Source organism: Sorex fumeus, unplaced genomic scaffold (genome assembly GCF_029834395.1).
Source record: "Sorex fumeus unplaced genomic scaffold, SorFum_2.1 ptg000074l, whole genome shotgun sequence".
Lineage (NCBI taxonomy): Eukaryota > Metazoa > Chordata > Mammalia > Eulipotyphla > Soricidae > Sorex > Sorex fumeus.
In genome coordinates this window covers 313430-331781 of record NW_026606131.1, presented here as the reverse complement: position 1 = coordinate 331781, position 18352 = coordinate 313430, and the positions used below count along the sequence as shown (strand labels likewise).

General features: G+C 48.8%; 1 protein-coding gene across 2 annotated transcripts in view; it reads left to right on the top strand.

Moving 5' to 3' along the window:
* COP1 (COP1 E3 ubiquitin ligase) overlaps positions 1 to 18352 on the top strand; it is an 87427-nt gene that overhangs the window by 54765 nt on the left and 14310 nt on the right. For both annotated transcript variants that reach the window (XM_056130165.1, XM_056130164.1), the window contains 5 exons: positions 1231 to 1339; positions 2831 to 2912; positions 4887 to 5003; positions 12192 to 12309; positions 14524 to 14648. In XM_056130165.1, the coding sequence (XP_055986140.1) occupies positions 1231 to 1339; positions 2831 to 2912; positions 4887 to 5003; positions 12192 to 12309; positions 14524 to 14648 (551 nt within the window). The remainder of the gene's footprint in view (positions 1 to 1230; positions 1340 to 2830; positions 2913 to 4886; positions 5004 to 12191; positions 12310 to 14523; positions 14649 to 18352) is intronic.

Below are 18352 nucleotides of genomic sequence, written 5' to 3'. Positions count from 1 at the left end.
TTCCTTTCGTCTTTTTGATTCTGGGTCTTAAACCCTGGGCCTCATAAATGTGAAGTGTGCACTCGACCACTGAGTCACATCCCTCCAGGGAACAGATTTTTATTTTTAATTTTTGGTGTATCCCAAGTGGTCCTCAGAGGCCCTGGCGCCCCTCCTGGTGATACTTGATCAGCGCAGTGCAGCGCCCAAGGGCCCTGGGTTGCTCAGGCCCTGTGGCCACAGGGATTACTTGGGCTGCTTACCCAGCAGTGCTCGGGAGTCTTTTTCTGTCTTGGCACCTGCTAAACTGGGCGGTCCTTTATGGCTCCGTGGAGTGAGTGCAGGAAGCGCGACTTGGCCGGAGGCTCTGGGTTTCTCTAGGCCGCATGCCCGAAGCCAGTCCTAACCGGGGACCTGAACCACCCACACCTCCAGCTCAGAAATGCTAGATCGGGGCCGGAGCGATAGCACAGCAGGGAGGGCGTTTGCCTTGCACGCGGCTGACCCGGGTTCAATCCCCGGCATCTCATAGTGTCCCCCAAGCACTGTCAGGAGTAACCCCTGAGCATCGCTGGGTGTGACCCCCCCCGCTAAGCCTGTGCCCCCGTGCCTCAGTGACCTTCTCTGCTGGCCTGGTCTCCCTTGTCAATTTTCCAGCTAGGGATTGGAGAGAATCAGGGTGCGGGTACCGTGGTACCTGGTAGTTTGTTTCATTAGAAGATTGTGGGATTTACAGAATCCGTTTTTTCCCAGGGATGTCATGCGCGGTGTGATGATTATAGATGCATGTAGACCATTCTTCAAGAAGTCTAATCTTTCTTTTTTTTTTTTAATTTTTATTAGTGAGACACCATGAGGTACAGTTGTAGACTTACAAATTTTTGTGCTTGGGTTTCAGTTATACAATGATCCAGTACCCATCCCTCCACCAGTGCCCATTCTCCATCATTTACATTTTTTTTTTAATTTTTGTTAGTGAAACACCATGAGGTACAGTTGTAGATTTACAAATTTTTGTGCTTGGGTTTCAGTTGTACAGTGATCAAACACCCATCCCTCCACCAGTGCCCATTTCCCACCACCAGGGGTCCCAGCATCCCTCCCACCCCCCCCACCCCCTCATCGCCCCATCCCACCCTGCCTCTGTGGCAAGGTATTCCCTTTTGGTCGAAGTCCAGTCTTTCTGAACACATCCGCGTTTTTTAGATTCTCGTGACTTCTTTGTATGTAAAGCAAGTCTCTCTGTTACAGCTGTATCAGTTGGAGTAGTTACCACAAGAACCTATTGGCCAGCAGTGATTACGAGGGCACCGTCATCCTGTGGGATGGATTCACCGGGCAGAGGTCAAAGGTCTATCAGGTAAAGAGGGATCCTCGATCCATGTTTGCAGAATCATCTTTTTCACTTTCTCGGTCACTGTAGAGCTTCGTGTGCTTTGTATTTACAATCGGGTTGTTTATATGTGTGTGTGTGTTGCGGGGCCGGCTGGAACGATAGCACAGCAGGAGGGGGGTTTGCCTTGCATGTGGCCAGCCCAGGTTCGATTCCTCCGTCCCTCTCCGAGAGCCCGGCAAGCTACTGAGAGCTTCCCGCCCTCACAGCAGAGCCTGGCAAGCTCCCCATGGCATATTCGATATGCCAAAAGCAGTACCAACAAGTCTCACAATGGAGACGTTACTGGTGCCTGCCTGAGCAAATCCATTAACAACAGGAGGACAGTGCTGCTGTGTGTGTGTGTGTGTGTGTGTGTGTGTGTGTGTGTGTGTGTGTGTGTGTAATACTACTTTTCTGAAGCATTTCTTCAGATCCTGTGTAATATAGCGAACTTATTTCCAGAACCAGCAGTTTGAGTAAATCTATACATGAAATTTTTCGAGACTATCTTGCATCTCATTTATTTTCTTTTTTTCTTAATATTTTTTATTTTATAAAGTAGTTTACAATATGTATATTCACATTTAAAATCCAAACCCCAGTCCCACCACCATATTTCGGGTGTTTCCATCCCAAGCCCCAATCCCTGCCCCCAAACAGGACCAAAATAATATGTCATGGCCGACCCGCGTTCGATTCCTCCGCCCCTCTCGGAGAGCCCGGCAAGTACCGAGAGTATCTCGCCCGCACGGCAGAGCCTGGCAAGCTCCCTGTGACGTATTCGAGATGCCAAACACAGTAACAACAAAGTCTCCAATGGAGACGTTACTGGGCCCGCTCGAGCAAATCGATGAACAACGGGAGGACAGTGGACAGTGGACAGTTTGTTGTGAAAGTCTGCTGAGAATGCTAGAAAAAAGTATCCTTAGAGGAAAGAGAGTGAGGATTGTGGTATTTCACCCAGGGGCCATTAAGCCCTTCTAGAAGAGATCACTAACATGTTGTTAAAGTTTGAGCCTTGTGTGTTTTCATATATGTATATATATATATATATCTGTAAAAAAAAAAAAAGAATGTATATTTCCCTCTAAGATTGGTTGCCTCCTATTTTGAACCCTGTCAAATGTGGTGTAGTAATCCTGGAGTACGGGTAAGAGTATTTGGTTTGAAGTATCCTGCAGCGTCAAATGAAGCTGCATTGTACATGAATAGTTGTGCTTTTGTGGGTGAGCCTCAGCCCGAGCGTTTTCGGCTGGCTGTGGGGGCTGGGTCCCTCGGGGCGGGGAAAGATCTCACTCGCCCCGGCCCCCCCTTCCCCACCCCCCCACTCCCGGTGCCCCGAGTGAGCCAGCCTGGCGCGGGGTCCGGCATCTCATTTATTTTCATAGCCGATTCTCACTCCCACCACAGTAAGAGATTGGTTTCACAAATTGTTTTCCCCCTTTAATTAAGAGCTATGTTCCTGTCTTCTTCCAGGAGCACGAGAAGAGGTGTTGGAGCGTGGATTTTAACTTGATGGATCCAAAGCTCTTGGCTTCGGGGTCCGATGATGCAAAAGGTACTGATGAACCCCTACCCCCCTCCCCTGCGATCCCTTTTACTGGCAGGGAGGCAGATATTGAGTGAAACTCGGGGCAGTCCTTTGTGATTATTGATGAGTCTAAAAATAATCCATGCACAGCAATCTATATCATTTGGCCGTAAAGAAAACTGAATATACCGATTGTCAAAACTATCCTCTGGATTCACATCTTGTGCCTGAGGTTTAAAAAGTACGACATCTGAGAATCGCCATCCACTTGGTTCTTTCGGGAATGTTTGGGCATCTATTTATTCCGAGTTTCTTTGCGGAGGGGTGTGGGTCCAGTGTCATCCTTCCAGTGGGAAGGATGGAGGGAGGGAGGAGGGTGACCCACTAGCGCGCGCGCGCGCACACACACACACACACACACACGTGTATTTTCCTTCACTTCACAAGCCCCACGGCTCAGCTTGTGCTTCTGGCTGACAGGCTGTGGCCAGTTCCCTCTTGGCCTTGGCCCCTCCAACTCAGGATATGCTCCTTGTTGCTCCCTGGACTTCCGGTTTGCACAGCCTCCTGGCTGAGTTTGACTGGTGTGTGCAGAGTGACTCACAGAACTCGGAAACGTTTTCCTCATTAGCTAATGGCTTCAGTGGACAGAGCCGCTTAACAGCAGAGCATGTGACCCGAGCCAGAGCTTCCTGTCCTCCCTGTGTCCCCCACCTGGCCGCCTGCCTGGAGTCTCCCCAAGCAGTCTGTCCTTCCGCTTGTTCAGGGACCATCACAGAGTTGATTGATGAAATCGCCAGTTTTAGCAAGGCTTTCCTTCTTCCGTTCCCCCTGGAGGGCGGGACTCCCGCCACTGGCCACTGGGTTCGTGCTTAGGAAACCAGCTGCCTTCCTTCCTCAGCCTGGAGCCTTTAAGAGTTCATCTTGTTAGCATAACAAAAGACACATTGCGTTTTCTCATCTTCGCCTACATGCTTTCAGTCTCTTGTCTCACGTATGTGTGTACACACACACACACACACACACACACACACACACACACACACACTTTATCGTGGATTAAGTTTGGCTTCCTAGGCTCTTAGAATTCTACCCAAAGGTCCTCTATCTTCTATTTATCAAGTATTTACATGTATGAATATGTGAACATGAACATGGATGTGAATATGTTTATCTGAATCTCAATAAGTGCTTTTTGACGTGCCTGCTTTAATTACAGCTAGTCTTGTCAGCTAGCTCAAAGCTCTATATCTCATCCCCCCGTGTATTTTGACTAAACGGCATGTGATTCATATTGGAAAATAATGGACCAAATCACATACTGCCATTTGAAACTCTTGCTCTTTGATCTTAAAAACAGGCATCTTATTTTGCTCTGGGAAAGCCAATCACTTTCCAGGAATATCTCCAAGCTCCCAATGATGTGTATCTGGCGGCGGTCCCCATGTGAAATGTGTGTTTGTGCTTCACTGGAGTGTGTGGTTCTCACGAAGGTCTTAGGTTTGAAAACCGTGCAACCTGGACGCACCCAGCCGGCCACACAGACACACAATTAATATCCCTCGTATCTGCTACCTAGCTCCGGGCAGTTTTCTATTTCAACTCCTATCTTTCACGTCTTCGTTATAGGATGTCGTTACCTTTCAGTTGTACATTGATTTTTTTTTTTTTTGTCTTTTCTGTGTCCTGGCTTTGAAATTAAGTACCCTGGGTTTTAAGCCTCTGTTGTTTGTTTGTTTTTTTTCTGTTGTTCAGTTGCTCCGTTTAAGTAGCTCTTGATTCTAGTAAACTGTGTTGCTTTATTTTTATTATATTTTTTATTATATTTTTATTGTATTTGATTTTTTTTACTATTTTACTAGATTGCTTTACCTTTTTCTTACCAGATTGCTTTAGATTAGCAGAAAATGAGCGAGAGAGCAGCGTCTCAGCTCCCCTGGTGGTAGAAGCTCTCGCCTGACGTTTTCTCCTTTTTCTCTTTTCGTTGTCTGTTGTCCTTAGTAAAATTGTGGTCCACCAACCTCGACAACTCGGTGGCAAGCATTGAGGCGAAGGCGAATGTCTGCTGTGTGAAATTCAGCCCCTCTTCTCGATACCATTTAGCTTTCGGCTGTGCAGGTAAGAGGGATGCAGGGCCGCGAGAGCACTGTGCACGGCGCGCGTGCTTGGCCCTCTGGAGGCCCGGGATGGCCTCTGAGCACCAAGTGGTCTGGCCCTCGGACGAACAAAGCGGGTTTGTCTTCCTTTGATGCGGTTGCATGGTGGGACAGAGTTGCTTTCCATGAAGAGTCCTACGCCTTTGCACAGCTTAATCGGAGGGGCTGGAGCAATCGCACAGCGGGGAGGGCGTTTGCCTGGCACGCGGCCGACCCGGGTTCGACTCCCAGCATCCCATGTGGTCCCCTGAGCACTGCCAGGAGTGATTCCTGAGTGCATGAGCCAGGAGGAACCCCTGAGCATCGCCGGGTGTGACCCAAAAAGCCCCCCCCAAAAAAAAAGAACACACACACACACACACACACACAAACTTAATTGGAAATGTGACTCTCAACCCCTTAACACCTCAGACCCCAAAGTATGCTCATTTCTTTCGACCTCAGAACCTGGGGTGTCAGGAGCTGTTGACATCTAACTAGTGTTAGAGCCTTAACGTGAAAATTCGACTAAGTTAAGTTCGTTAACGCCCACGGCATCTTACGTGTTTGTATCTTCGGAGATGAAGAGGGTTCATTGCCTCATAAATCTGCCTTGTCTTTTATTTTACACAGCAATTGCCACGGGGGCGATAGCTTTTTGTTTCACATAAATGTCTGAATGTGTATTTAATAAATCTTGATTTATGTCATGAGCATGTTTTTATTTATCTGTGCTGCTTGGTTAATAGAGGAAAGTAACACCAAGGACATTCTGTTTTCAGGTTTCCGAGTCATTTAAGTGAGCCTAAATGGGAGTGCTATGCATAATGACAGCATTGGAGAAACACAGTTACTTAGTCATAGATAAAATGGACCTTTGAGAGTAATAGAATCTAAAAACATCTTTGAAATACCTAGTAAATCTTCTACCTATTTCGTCTGTCTTGCCTTCCTCACTGAGGAGATCCAGAGCCAAATCTTTTAATAAATATGTTTAGAATAGACCTACTTAAAACCAGACTGAGGGAAGTGTAGAGCAAGCCGTGTCGTTTTGCGTAGCAGAAGATAGACCAGTAGAACAGAACCGAAACAGAATCACAAACGTCTGGATATTTGATACCTAGCAAATACATTGCTAGAGTTTGGACAATAGGGAATTGGCGTTCTAGGACCATTGGTGTGGGAAAATGATATTACAGAGAGTTCACACAGTATATGAAACCAGTTGTAGATGATTTAGTGACCTAAGTAAACAGTGGCACTATGCAGGGTTTAAATGATAAAATAGGAGAGACCGTCTTCATGATCTCCTGGGCGGCAAAAGCTTTCAGCAGTGAAAGTAGAAGCTAGAAAGGAAAGATAAATTCGGCTACAATAAAATGAAATTCTACTCCTTGGGTAGTACTTGAAGTAATTTTTAAGTCATTAACCAGAGGAAGAGCGTTAGTACTATGTATTAATTGAAGAGTTCTTACAAATAAATGAGAAAATGATATCAGTATACCCTAGAGCCCTGCTCAGAATGGCGCCTACACAGTCATATACTTGCATCATGTAGGAGTTAGTAAGAAATTTGCATTCTGGGTCACTCCTGGCTCTGCACTCAGGAGTTACTCCTGGCGGTGCTCAGGGGACCATATGGGATGCTGGGAATCGAACCCGGGTCGGCCGCGTGCAAGGCAAACGCCCTCCCCGCCGTGCTATTGCTCCAGCCCCAGAAATTTGCATTCTAAAACCCTACCTAGGAGCCACTGAATCCGGGTTTCTGAAGGCGAACCCCAGGATCCCAGGTTTTAACAGACTCTACAGTGGCGATTCTTAAGTACTAGACATGTGAGAGGCCATGCCCCAGAGAAACACCTAATATAGTCTCATTGTTTGCACATTCAGATATGGAATTTAACAGTGAAAATGAGTGACCTACATAGAGCTCCTTACATCCAGGTGGAGAGGTGAAATAAATGTTGAATGAACCAAAGTTATAGAAGAAAATTACGGTGCCATTTTATTTATGACTATATATGAAACAGACATACACTGACTGCAGAATTACACGGTTGAGTCACAAGGGAAAGAAAGCCAATAATTATTAAAGTCCCACGCAGAGTTAAAGGAATATTGTATTATGCAGTTACAAAGTGGTCGGCAGTCTCCTGCCCCGTGCCTGGCTGTCCTCACCAGAGCCCTTTGGAGGGGCGGGTGGGTTGAGTTTCCCTCCCCACCCCGAGCAGAGCCCCGGCAGCTGAAGACCTCCGGAATCATGCTCGGACGAGCCCCACGCATGAAGGAGCCGGCAGAGGAACCCAGGCGTGCAGGATGCGGGGCTGAGATCTCCAGACCTCCTCGGATCGGGACAGGCCCCCTCCACCCAGACCCCCCGTCTTCCAGTAGCTTGGCAGTCACACCCACCAACTGCCGTGTAATTCCATCAACGGCCACGACCCAGAGACTATAAAACCGGGCTGCGGAGAGCATCCTACCTCAAACATGCCTGACTGGGGACACCTGTAAAGGTGATTAGAGGCTGCCCCAAGAGAGAGCAGGTCTTCATATGTTAAGGTATTTCTCTCTAGGTTTTGTATTTTTGAACCATTTCCGAGTCCCTTTCTCTCTGACTTCAAACTCGACTACAGAAGCATCTGAGAGCTTTTGGAGAGCCCGGCAAGCTCCCTGTGGCGTACTCAATATGCCAGACACAGTAACAATGATGGTCCTCATTCCCCTGAGCCCGGAAGATTCCCCAGTATGCTATCGGGCTACACCAGCACGTGACAGGGACGAGTGGAGACGTTACAGGCCCCCGCTCGAGCAGATCGAAGAGCAACGGGAAGACAGTGACAGTGATAAGGTGGTCGGAACTGTTAATCGTCGATTGCCTCGAGCAGGCCCCAGTAACGTCTCTTTCATCCTAGCCCTGAGATTATATTCACGGCTCTTTAGGAGAATGAGACCCATCATTGTTACTGGTATTTGGCATATTGGGTACGCCACGGGGAGTTTGCCAGACTCTGCCCTGTGGGCAGGCTGCATTCGGATAGCCTGCAAGTTTGTCCAAAGTAGGAATGAGGTAATAAGATGTCGCGCGGCCGCAAATGCGGCCGCGCGGTTCCGGGATCTGGATTTTATAGTCTCTGAGTCTTGGCTGCTGATGGGATTACACGGCGCCAGGGGGCCAGGTGGTGGGTGTGACCCCCGCCTACTGGAATTTGGAGGATCTGGGTGGAAGATGCTCGACTCCAATTCGAGTAGGCTTGGAGGTCTCGGCCCCGGAACCCGCGTGGCTTTGTCCCTCTGCCAGTACCTTCATGTGTGCGGAGAGTGGTCTCAGCATGGTGGTGGCTGGTCCTGGAGGTCTCCGGCTGCCGTAGCCCTGGTCGGGGCAGGGAGGAAAGCTCAACCCGCTCCCCTCCAAGGGACTCTGGGAAGGAACACCCAGGCGCGGGGGCAGAGACTGGTCGGAACTATTCCCATATATTTCACAGGTTCTTCTCTGTGAAGGTTCTTTTGCCAACCCAGAAAGCGGGTCTTTAAAAAGCTAGAGATTTAGACATTTACAGAAAAGATCATTAAATATTTGGGGAGCTTGACTTCGAAGATCGTATTATGGAAACTTCTTCAAGTTGACTGATGTGGTGACGGTTTTGAAAGGAAATAGATGAAGTGGGTATAAACATGTTAGTGTCTCGGGTTCTTCTTTATAAGGAAACGTTTAATTTTTGGTTATTACACGCTGGTAGCACATGAAGATTATAGGTCCAGCCATACCGTTTGTGGTCTCTCTTGGCACACCGACACTCATACTTAATGTGAACTGCAGCTATGATGAGTTACGTGTGCTGGAAATTATTAGCCTGTGCCCGACGCGGAAATAAAGCAAGCCTGCCACTGCTTATTCGCAGACCCACTCACCGGGGGAAAAACATTTTTACATCCCGACGTGTGTGATTTACGGAAGCAGTTCTGGGAGATGTGTTTTTCCTCATTGAAGTTTTAAAAATTGACTTCTAAATGTTGCTGGCCGTTGTGGAGTGTCGTAACTGCCAAAGGAAATACTTTAAATAATTTTTGAAAAACCCATTACAGAAAATTGAAATCATTTTTCTACCTTTAAAAATTTATTTGCTGTTCTTGGGTTCCGTTTGCGAGGTTCGAGTTTAAGAGATAGCCCGAAAGCAATGACTCACAGAACGCTCACCCCGTTTCCCTAGGGAGAGGATTCAGAGGGAGATTGGCGGAGAGAGGCGAGAGCTTAGTACAGGCGGGAGGGTGCTGGCCCGGCATGCAGTCGGCCCAGGTACGTCCCAGCCCCTGTAAGGTCCCCCAAGTACCACCGCGAGTACAGAGCCAGGAGTAAGTCCCGAGCACTGCTGGTGTTCCACCAGTCTTTTATTTTTATTCTTATTTTTTTTTCTTTTTTTGCCTTTTTGTGTCACGCCCGGCGATGCTCAGGGGTTCCTCCTGGCTCTGCACTCAGGAATCACTCCTGGCTGTGCTCAGGGGACCCTATGGGATGCCGGGGATCGAACCCGGTTCAGCCGCATGCAAGGCAAACGCCCTCCCCGCTGTGCTATCGCTCCAGCCCGCTCCTTATATATTAAAGGAGCTAGTGAGAAAGGTCAACAGCATGCTGGGAAATGAGATATTTTCATGGTAAAAACAAGAATTTTGGCCAGGAGATGAGTCCCATTTTTTAAGATTTGGAATAGAAGACTAGAAATACAAGTCCTGATATCAAAATCGAAGAATCTTTTGACGTGCTTATCAACAATGTGGATGCCAAGAAAAGAAAAATTAATGGACTTCCAGATGGATCCGTAGATGTCCTTCATCCAAAATGACGGGAAAGTAGAGCTTCGCGGCCAGGGGTTTTTAGACAATAGCACATAGTCAGACGCTTTTGTAATCGGGTTTGAAGTCAGAGAGAAAGGGACGGGGAAATGATTCAAAAATACAAAGACCTAGAGAGAAATATTTTTTTAATTTATTTATTTTTATTTCTTACTTTTTTAATTTTTATTAGTGAGACACCATGAGATACAGTTGTAGACTTACACATTTTTGTGCTTGGGTTTCGATTATACAATGATCGAGTACCCATCCCTCCACCAGTGCCCATTTCCCACCACCACGGGTCCCAGTATCCCTCCACCCCCCATACCCCCATTCCACCCTGCCTCTGTGGCAGGGCATTCCCTTTTGTTCTCGCTCTCCTTTTGGGTCTTGTGGTCTGCAAAAGAGGCATCGAGTGGCCATCATGTTCAGCCCTTTTGGGAAACAGTATGGACAATTCTCCAAAAATTAGAAAGTGAGCTCCCATTTGACCCAGCAATACCACTCCTGGGAATATATCCCAGAGAGGCAAAAAAGTATAGTCGAAGTGACATCTGCACTGGTTTGTTCATTGCAGCGCTCTTTACAATTGCCAGAATCTGGAGAAATACTTTAACATATGAAGACCTAGAGTTCTTTTTTATTATCTGACTCTGCCCTCGGGAATTACTCCTGGCGATGCTCGGGGGACCGTAGAGGTTGCCCGGGATTCAACCTGTGTTGGCTTTGTGCAAAGCCAACGCCTTTCCCGCTGTACTGTAGCTCCAGCTAGACCTAGAGACGTTAAAGATGGATGGAAGGTTACAGCCCACAGATGCCAGGAATTCACATTAAAATTCACATTAAAATTTCCTAGATTTGTATCTTATTGAAACTTTTTGAAAAACAACGATTTTTTTTAAATGCCTGTGTTTTGGGGGTCACACCAAGCAGTTCTCATAATTTATTCCTGGCTCTGTGCTCAGGAATCACTCCTGGCGGGGCCGGGACCATCTGGGATGCCGAGGAATGAACACCGGGTCAGCAGCCTGCAAGGCCGGGGCCCTCCCTGCCTGTTGCAGTCCCAAAGAAAATCATCTTACCACTGATGAGGGTGGAATTAAGATACGTCTAGACAGTGAAAAATCTGAGATTGCGCAGGTAGTCGTGTAGGCTCCTACCCTGAATATTTCCGTCTCTCCCACCCACATCTTATCCCACAGAGATGAGCGCGAGGATTAAACCCAGTATTGAATGAAATGGAAATTGAAATGGGCTGGAGCGATAGCACAGCGGGGAGGGCGTTGGCCTTGCACGCGGCTGACCACGTTCGATTCCCAGCATCCCGTGTGGTCCCTTGAGCACCGCCAGGAGTGATTCCTGAGCGCAGAACCAGGAGTGATTCCTGTGCATTGCCGGGTGTGACCCAAAAAAGCAAAAAAAAAAAAAATAAGAAAAGAAAAGCAATTGAAATGGGCTGGAGCGGTGGCACAGTGGGTAGGGCATTTGCCTTGCACGTGGCTGGCCCGGGTTCGATTCCTCCATCCCTCTCGGAGAGCCCGACAAGCTACCAAGAGTATCCCACCCGCACGGCTGAGCCTGGCAAGCTTCCCGTGGCATATTCGAGATGCCAAAGACAGTAACGAGTCTCGCAGTGGAGACGTTACTGGTGCCCGCTCGAGCAAATCGATGAACAGCGGGAGGACAGTGCTCCAGTGCTACATTGAATAAAATGGGAGGGGGGAAATCTCACAGGCAAAGAAATTAATAAACGTGGCCAATCTCAGCGTTCACTGTAAAAAGCCATAACAGTAAGGGGAAATAGGCCTAAATCGGAGGATCTTAGAAAGTTGGATCAGCAGAGTAAATTTTTCCCTTCAGAGCACGTACACATTTCTGCGCACCAAAGGTGGTCCTGCCTTGATGCTTGGGAAGTCACTCTTGGCCTTATCCGCCTGCTAAGTGGTCTTTTACACATACACTTTCGTTTTTCCCTTTATTTTTGGTCAGACCTGGCGATGCACTCCTGCCTCTGCACTCAGGAATCACTCCTGGCAGTGCTCGGGGGACCCTATGGGATGCTGGGAATCGAACCCGGGTCGGCCGCGTGCAAGGCAAACGCCCTCCCCGCTGTGCCATCGCTCCAGCCCCAACACATTCCTATGTATACTTTTCAATGCAACTCTCTGTTACGAATAATCAAGGCAGATTTCTGCCATAGGCGTGTGTCTTGGAAAAGGAGCCTCGGGCCCTGGTTCTCTGGCGGGAAATAGGTGTGGCGTCGTGTAACGTTTGATGAAAAGGAGTCGGGCTTTTTCACTTCTCTCTGACCCCGCGTTTTCCGTTTCTCGTTCTGTCGTAGATCACTGCGTCCACTACTATGATCTCCGTAACACTAAGCAACCAATCATGGTGTTCAAGGGACACCGGAAAGCCGTCTCCTACGCCAAGTTTGTGAGTGGCGAGGAGATTGTCTCCGCGTGAGTATCCTGTCTTCAGAAGGGCACGAACCTCCTGAAGATTCTGATTGCCGTTTTTAATTATTTATTTATTCACTTTTTGGGTCCCACCCGGCGATGCTCAGGGCTGACTCCTGGCTCATGCACTCAGGAATCACTCCTGGCGGTGCTCGGGGGACCGTGTGGGATGCCAGGGATCGAACCCGGTCGGCCGCGTGCCAGACCAACGCCCTCCCTGTTGTGCTATCGCTCTTGCCTTGCACACGGCCGACCAGGGTTCGATTCCCAGCATTCCATATGGTCCCCTGAGCACCGCCAGGAGCGACTCCTGAGTGCAGAGCCAGGAGGAACCCCTGCGCACCGCCAGGTGTGACCCAAAAGAAAAAAAAAAGGGGCAGTAAGAGCAGGAGAGATTGTGCAGTTTGTCGGTCACGTACCTTACGTGTGACCAACCCAGATTTAATCCGGAGCTTTCCATATGGTACCCCAGCCCAGTCGGGAGTACTTCCTGAGAACTCAGCTAGGAGTAACTCCTGAGTACTCCAGGTGTGGCCCCGAACTGAACAAAAAAATACGCAATAAATTTGTTACAGGTTTATTCAGATTCAAATATGTTTGGTAGCTTCTGGCAAAAAATATTTTCAGATTCTTGGTGTCGAATCATCTCGTGTGATTTCCAAGTAGTTGAGAAATTATACAGATTTGGATCTCTTAGTTAACTTCAGTGATATGGCTCATTTGTTTTTATAGTTTATAAAAGTTAAAATACCAACTTTTTCTGTTTTTATTTTTATGAGTTAGGATATTTTTCTCGTACGTATTTGAGGCTTAGAATGATTTAAAACAGTCTCGATTCCCTCTGGAAATATTGAATATGTAGTTGTCATATTAAAACATTTATAATAATGGGGCTGGAGCCACAGCACAGCAGGGAGGGCATTTGCCTTGCATGCAGCCGACCTGGGTTCAATTCCCAGCATCCCATCGGGTCCCCTGAGCATCACCAGGAATGACCCCTGTGCGTCGCTGGGTGTCACCCCAAAAAACCATTTATAATGTTAAAATGTCATAAATTGTTCTAACCTGAGCATTTGGCCAGTAAAAGATCTATGTGTACATATATGTATACGTGGGTCGGAGGTATGGCTTAGCAGGAGAGCACAGACCTCACCTGTGAGGCTTTGGGTTCGAACCCTAGCATGGCTAAAATCAAAAGCGTAAAACAGTATAATGTCTGAGGACGGATGCAGTGTTTCAAAAATAAGAAGCAACTTAGGAGGTAGATTTTGGTCTTCAAAAGAAGATATTTTGATGTTGGCGCAACCATTTACTAGCTGTGGTTAGTACCTTAAGCATTTTACAGAAAAGAAAAATTGGTGGATGAGAGAGAAGCAGTTATACATTGAATAGTATAATTCAATTATTGTAACACATTCAAAGAGAAAGAAAATGTGATTGTTTATTCAACTTCTGTGAGTTTTGGATGGGAGTTCCAGTAATTTTTATATGGGTTTTTTTTTTTTGGCAAATGAATTCATTTACATATTATTTCAGTGAGACAAACTATATAAATCATTCACGTAGAGCATTGCATGCCTGAAAATAGTTTATATTCAATATGCCAGTCCAATTCAGTGGTTGAAAAAAATCAAATCACGTGGAAGAGATGTAGTCTTGCAGTAAGCACAACTGTTAATGAGGCCCTTTCCCTGGACGGGAAGGCACTTCCTATAGACCCAGGCAGGATTGGAAGCATTTTAAATGAAATTTTTAATCAACATCTTTCAGAATTCATCGAATTCTGTAGCACTGGAGCACCGTCCTCACATTGTTCATCGATTTGCTCGAGCGGGCACCAGTCACGTCTCCATGGTGAGACTCGTGACTGCGTTTGGCATCTCGAATACGCCACGGGGAGCTTGCCAGGCTCTGCCGTCCGGGCGGGACACCCTCGGGAGCTTGCCAGGCTCTCCGAGAGGGACGGGGGAATCGAACCCGGGTCGGCTGAGTGCAAGGCAAACGCTCCAGCCTATGTAATTCCGTAAGTTAGAAATAATTGTACTTCTCATTGAACGAGGGAAACACAGAAGGCCAGGGTAGTGGCTAGTTTTCCCAGCGCCAGAAGCGAACGAAGGGTCGATTGAAACGCGGGTCTGCATTCCGAGCCGCCCCGTTGTGTAGCGGTGGGTTCCGGGCCAGGACCTCTCACACGCGTCCCCCCTCTGCCCGCCCCAGCTCGACGGACAGCCAGCTCAAGCTGTGGAACGTGGGCAAGCCATACTGTCTGCGCTCCTTCAAGGGCCACATCAACGAGAAGAACTTCGTCGGCCTTGCTTCCAACGGGGATTACATAGCGTGTGGTAAGCGCGGCTCCCGTTGGCGTGCTCGGCGGGCGTCTGTCTGGGCTTGCCGACAGGAAACACTCATCGCCTTCGAAGGAAGCGCGTTGAGATTGGTGCCTTGACACCCTTGATTTTTCCTTAACTGTACGTGAAGACGCTTTAGTTCTTCCTTTCGCTGAGCACAGACTGGATATTAATATGTTTTATAGTTGAGTTCTTATTGTAGCATATAATATCATAATTAATATATAATATAACGTAATATCTGTCACCGTCCTCCTGTTCATCGGTTTTGCTCGAGCGGGCCCAGTAACGTCTCCATTGTGAGACTTGCTGTTACTGTGTTTGGCATCTCGAATACGTCACAGGGAGCTTGCCAGGCTCTGCCGTGCGGGCGAGATACTCTGGGTAGCTTGCCGGGCTCTCCGCGAGGGGCGGAGGAATCGAACCCAACTCGGCTGGGCAGGCTGCACGCAAGGCAAACGCCCTACCGCTGTGCTAATGCTCCAGCCATAATATGATATAATAATATTGTAATGGGCTGGAGCGATAGCACAGCGGTAGGGCGTTGGCCTTGCACGCAGCCCACCCGAGTTCGATTAGAGGGCAAGCTCCCCAGAGTATCTCACCCGCACGGCAAAGCCTGGCAAGCTCCCCATGACGTATTCGATATGCCAAACACAGTAACCAGTGTCACAATGGAGACGTTACTGGGCCCGCTTGAGCAAACTGATGAACAACGGGAGGACCGTGACTGTGAATATTGTAATATAAATTTGGGGGTCCAGTCGCTGGAGGGTGCTTTGGCCTCACCCGGCCTGCTCAGGCCTTATTCCTGGCTTTGCACTCAGGGATTACTCCTGGCCAGCTTGGGGAGACGGTCTGGGGTGCTCGGGACAAAATCTGGGTTAGCTGGATGCGAGGCTAGCACCCTACCTGCTATCCTGTTGATCTGGCCTGATTGTAAAGTAAATTTTTTTCTAATGAATCACTGTGAGAGATGAGTTTCAGTCATATAATGATCGACTACCCATCCCTCCACCAGTGCCCATTCTCCACCACCAGTGGCCCCCGTATTAACCCCCACTTTCCCACCCTCCCCCTGCCTCTATGGCAGACAATTTCCCCCGTACTCTCTCTCTACTTTTGGGTATTACGGTTTGCAACACAGAGAAGTTATCACATTTGGTCCTTTATCTGCTTTCAGCATACATCTCCCATCCCGAGCGATCCCTCCAACCGTCACTGACACAGTGATCCCTTCTCTATCCCAGCTGCCTTCTCCCCCAGCTCATGAGGCAGGCTTCCAACTATGGGGCAATCTTCCTGGCCCTTGTGTTTACTGTCCTTGGGTGTCCGTCTCATATTATGTTATTTTATGTCCCTCAGGGTTGGAGTGATAGCACAGCAGGTAGGGCGCTTGCCTTGCAAGCGGCCGACATGGCCCACCCAGGTTCGATTCCTCTGCCCCTCTCGGAGAGCCCGGCAAGCTACCGAGAGTCTCTCGCCCACACGGCAAAGCCTGGCAAGCTCCTCGTGACATATTCGATATGCCAAACACAGTGACAAGTATCACAGTGGAGACATTACTCGGTCTGCTCGAGCAAATCGATGGACAATGGGAGGACAATGACAGATAGATCCCACAAATGAGTGCAGTCCTTCTATGTCTGTCCATCTCTTTCTGACTCATTTCACTGAGCACGATACTCTCCACGTCCATCCACTCAGAAGCAAATTTCATGACTTCATCTCTCCAAACAGCTGCATAGTATTGTTCCACTGTGCGGATGTGCCCGAGTTTCTTCAACCGGTCAGGTTGGGCACTATTAGCACTCAGTTGGGCACTCAGGTGGTTTCCAGATTCTGGATCTTGTGAACAGTGCTGCAGTGAACATACAGGTGCAGACGTCATTTGTAGTGTGCTGTTTTGCACCCTGGGGTATATTCCCAGAAGTGATATCGCTAGGTCATATGGAAACTCAACTTCTAGTTTTTTTTTTTTTTGAGAAATGCCCGTATTGTTTTCCAGAAGGGCTGGACCAGTCAGCATTCCCACCAACAATGAAAGAGAGTCCCTTTTTCCCCGCATCTCTGCCAGCACTGGTTGATCTTGCTCTTTTGAATGTGTGCCAGTCTCTGTGATATGAGATGATATCTCGTTGTTGTTTTGGTTTGCATCTCCCTGATGATGAGTGACGTAGAGCATTTTTTCATGTGCCTTTTGGCCATTTGTATTTCTTTTTTGAAGAATTTTCTTTTTCCTTTTTTTTTTTTTGTGGCTTTTTTTTGGGGGGGTCATACCCGGCGATGCTCAGGGTTTACTCCTGGCTCTGCACTCAGGGGGGGCTGGAGCGATAGCACAGCGGGTAGGGCGTTTGCCTTGCACGCAGCCAACATGGCCGACCCGAGTTCGATTCCTCCGCCCCTCTCGGAGAGCCCGGCAAGCTACCGAGAGTATTCGATATGCCAGACACAGTAACAACAAAGTCTCCAATGGAGACGTTACTGGGCCCGCTCGAGCAAATCGATGATCAACGGGAGGGCCTGCACTCAGGGATCATTCCTGGTGGTGCTCGGGGGACCCTCTGGGATGCCGGGGATTGAACCCGGGTCGGCCGCGTGCCAGGCCAACGCCCTCCCCGCTGTGCTATCACTCCAGCCCTTGAGGAGGTTTTTGTTCATTTCTTCTCCCCATTTTTCGATGGGGTCAGGGGAATGAGACCCATTAAAACAGCAGCAGTTATTGTTTTTATATATACAAACAGTAACCATAACAGGTCTCATTCCCCTGACCCTGAAAGAGCTTCCAGTACGGCAGCGTTGGGAAAGACGAGTCAGGAGAGGCTGCGAAAATCCCAGGGCCGGGACGAATGGAGACGTTACTGGTGCCCGCTGGAGCAAATCGATGAACAACGGGACAACAGTGATGGAGCAAACATTTTCCGCATTTCCTCTTTTCCTGACACAATTTGCAAGACAGCCTGAAATGTTTTTTGGGTTTTTTTTCCCCAATTTATTGGGTTTTGCTTTGGGTGGGCCAAACACTGGTGCTCGGGACTCATTCCTGGCTCTGTGCTCAGGGAGCACTCCTGGCAGGGGTTTGAGGGACCGAACGTAGGCGCTGCCGAGGATCGAACCCAGGTCAGATGCATGCCAGGCCAGAGGCACCCTCCCCGTTGTGCTGTCATTCCGGCCCTCGCACATTGAACTCTCCTCTATTGTGTATTCACGAGGTGACTAGGCAGCCCACGGCTCTCTCGCCGCCTGCGTTCTGTGGTTTCGGGCCTCTTCCCCACCCCGGCCTCCCCTCTCCACCGGCAGGTGCATGCTGGAAGGGACAGGACCGCCATGCTGGTTGGTGGTTAGTTGCTGGTCGCTCCGTTCTCCCCGCGCGCCTGCTCCCGTCTCTCTCGTTCCCGTCTCCTCCCGACTCCCTCGCTCATCTTCGCCGCACTCAGGCTGGCCTCGGTCTCTCCCCTTCCTCTCCAACCTCCGCCTTTGCCGTGGTAGCACGATCAGCATGTAAAAACCCTTCCTGCTCTGGGGCTGGAGCGATGGCGCAGCGGGTTTTGTCTTGCACGTAGCCGACCCGGGTTCGATTCCCAGCTTCCCACAGGGTCCCCTGAGCACCGCCAGCAGTGACTCCTGAGGAACCCGAGAAGCTCTTCCTCGGCTCAAGGGCAAAATGCCACTTAAGGTGGTTTTCTTCTTTCCTTAGT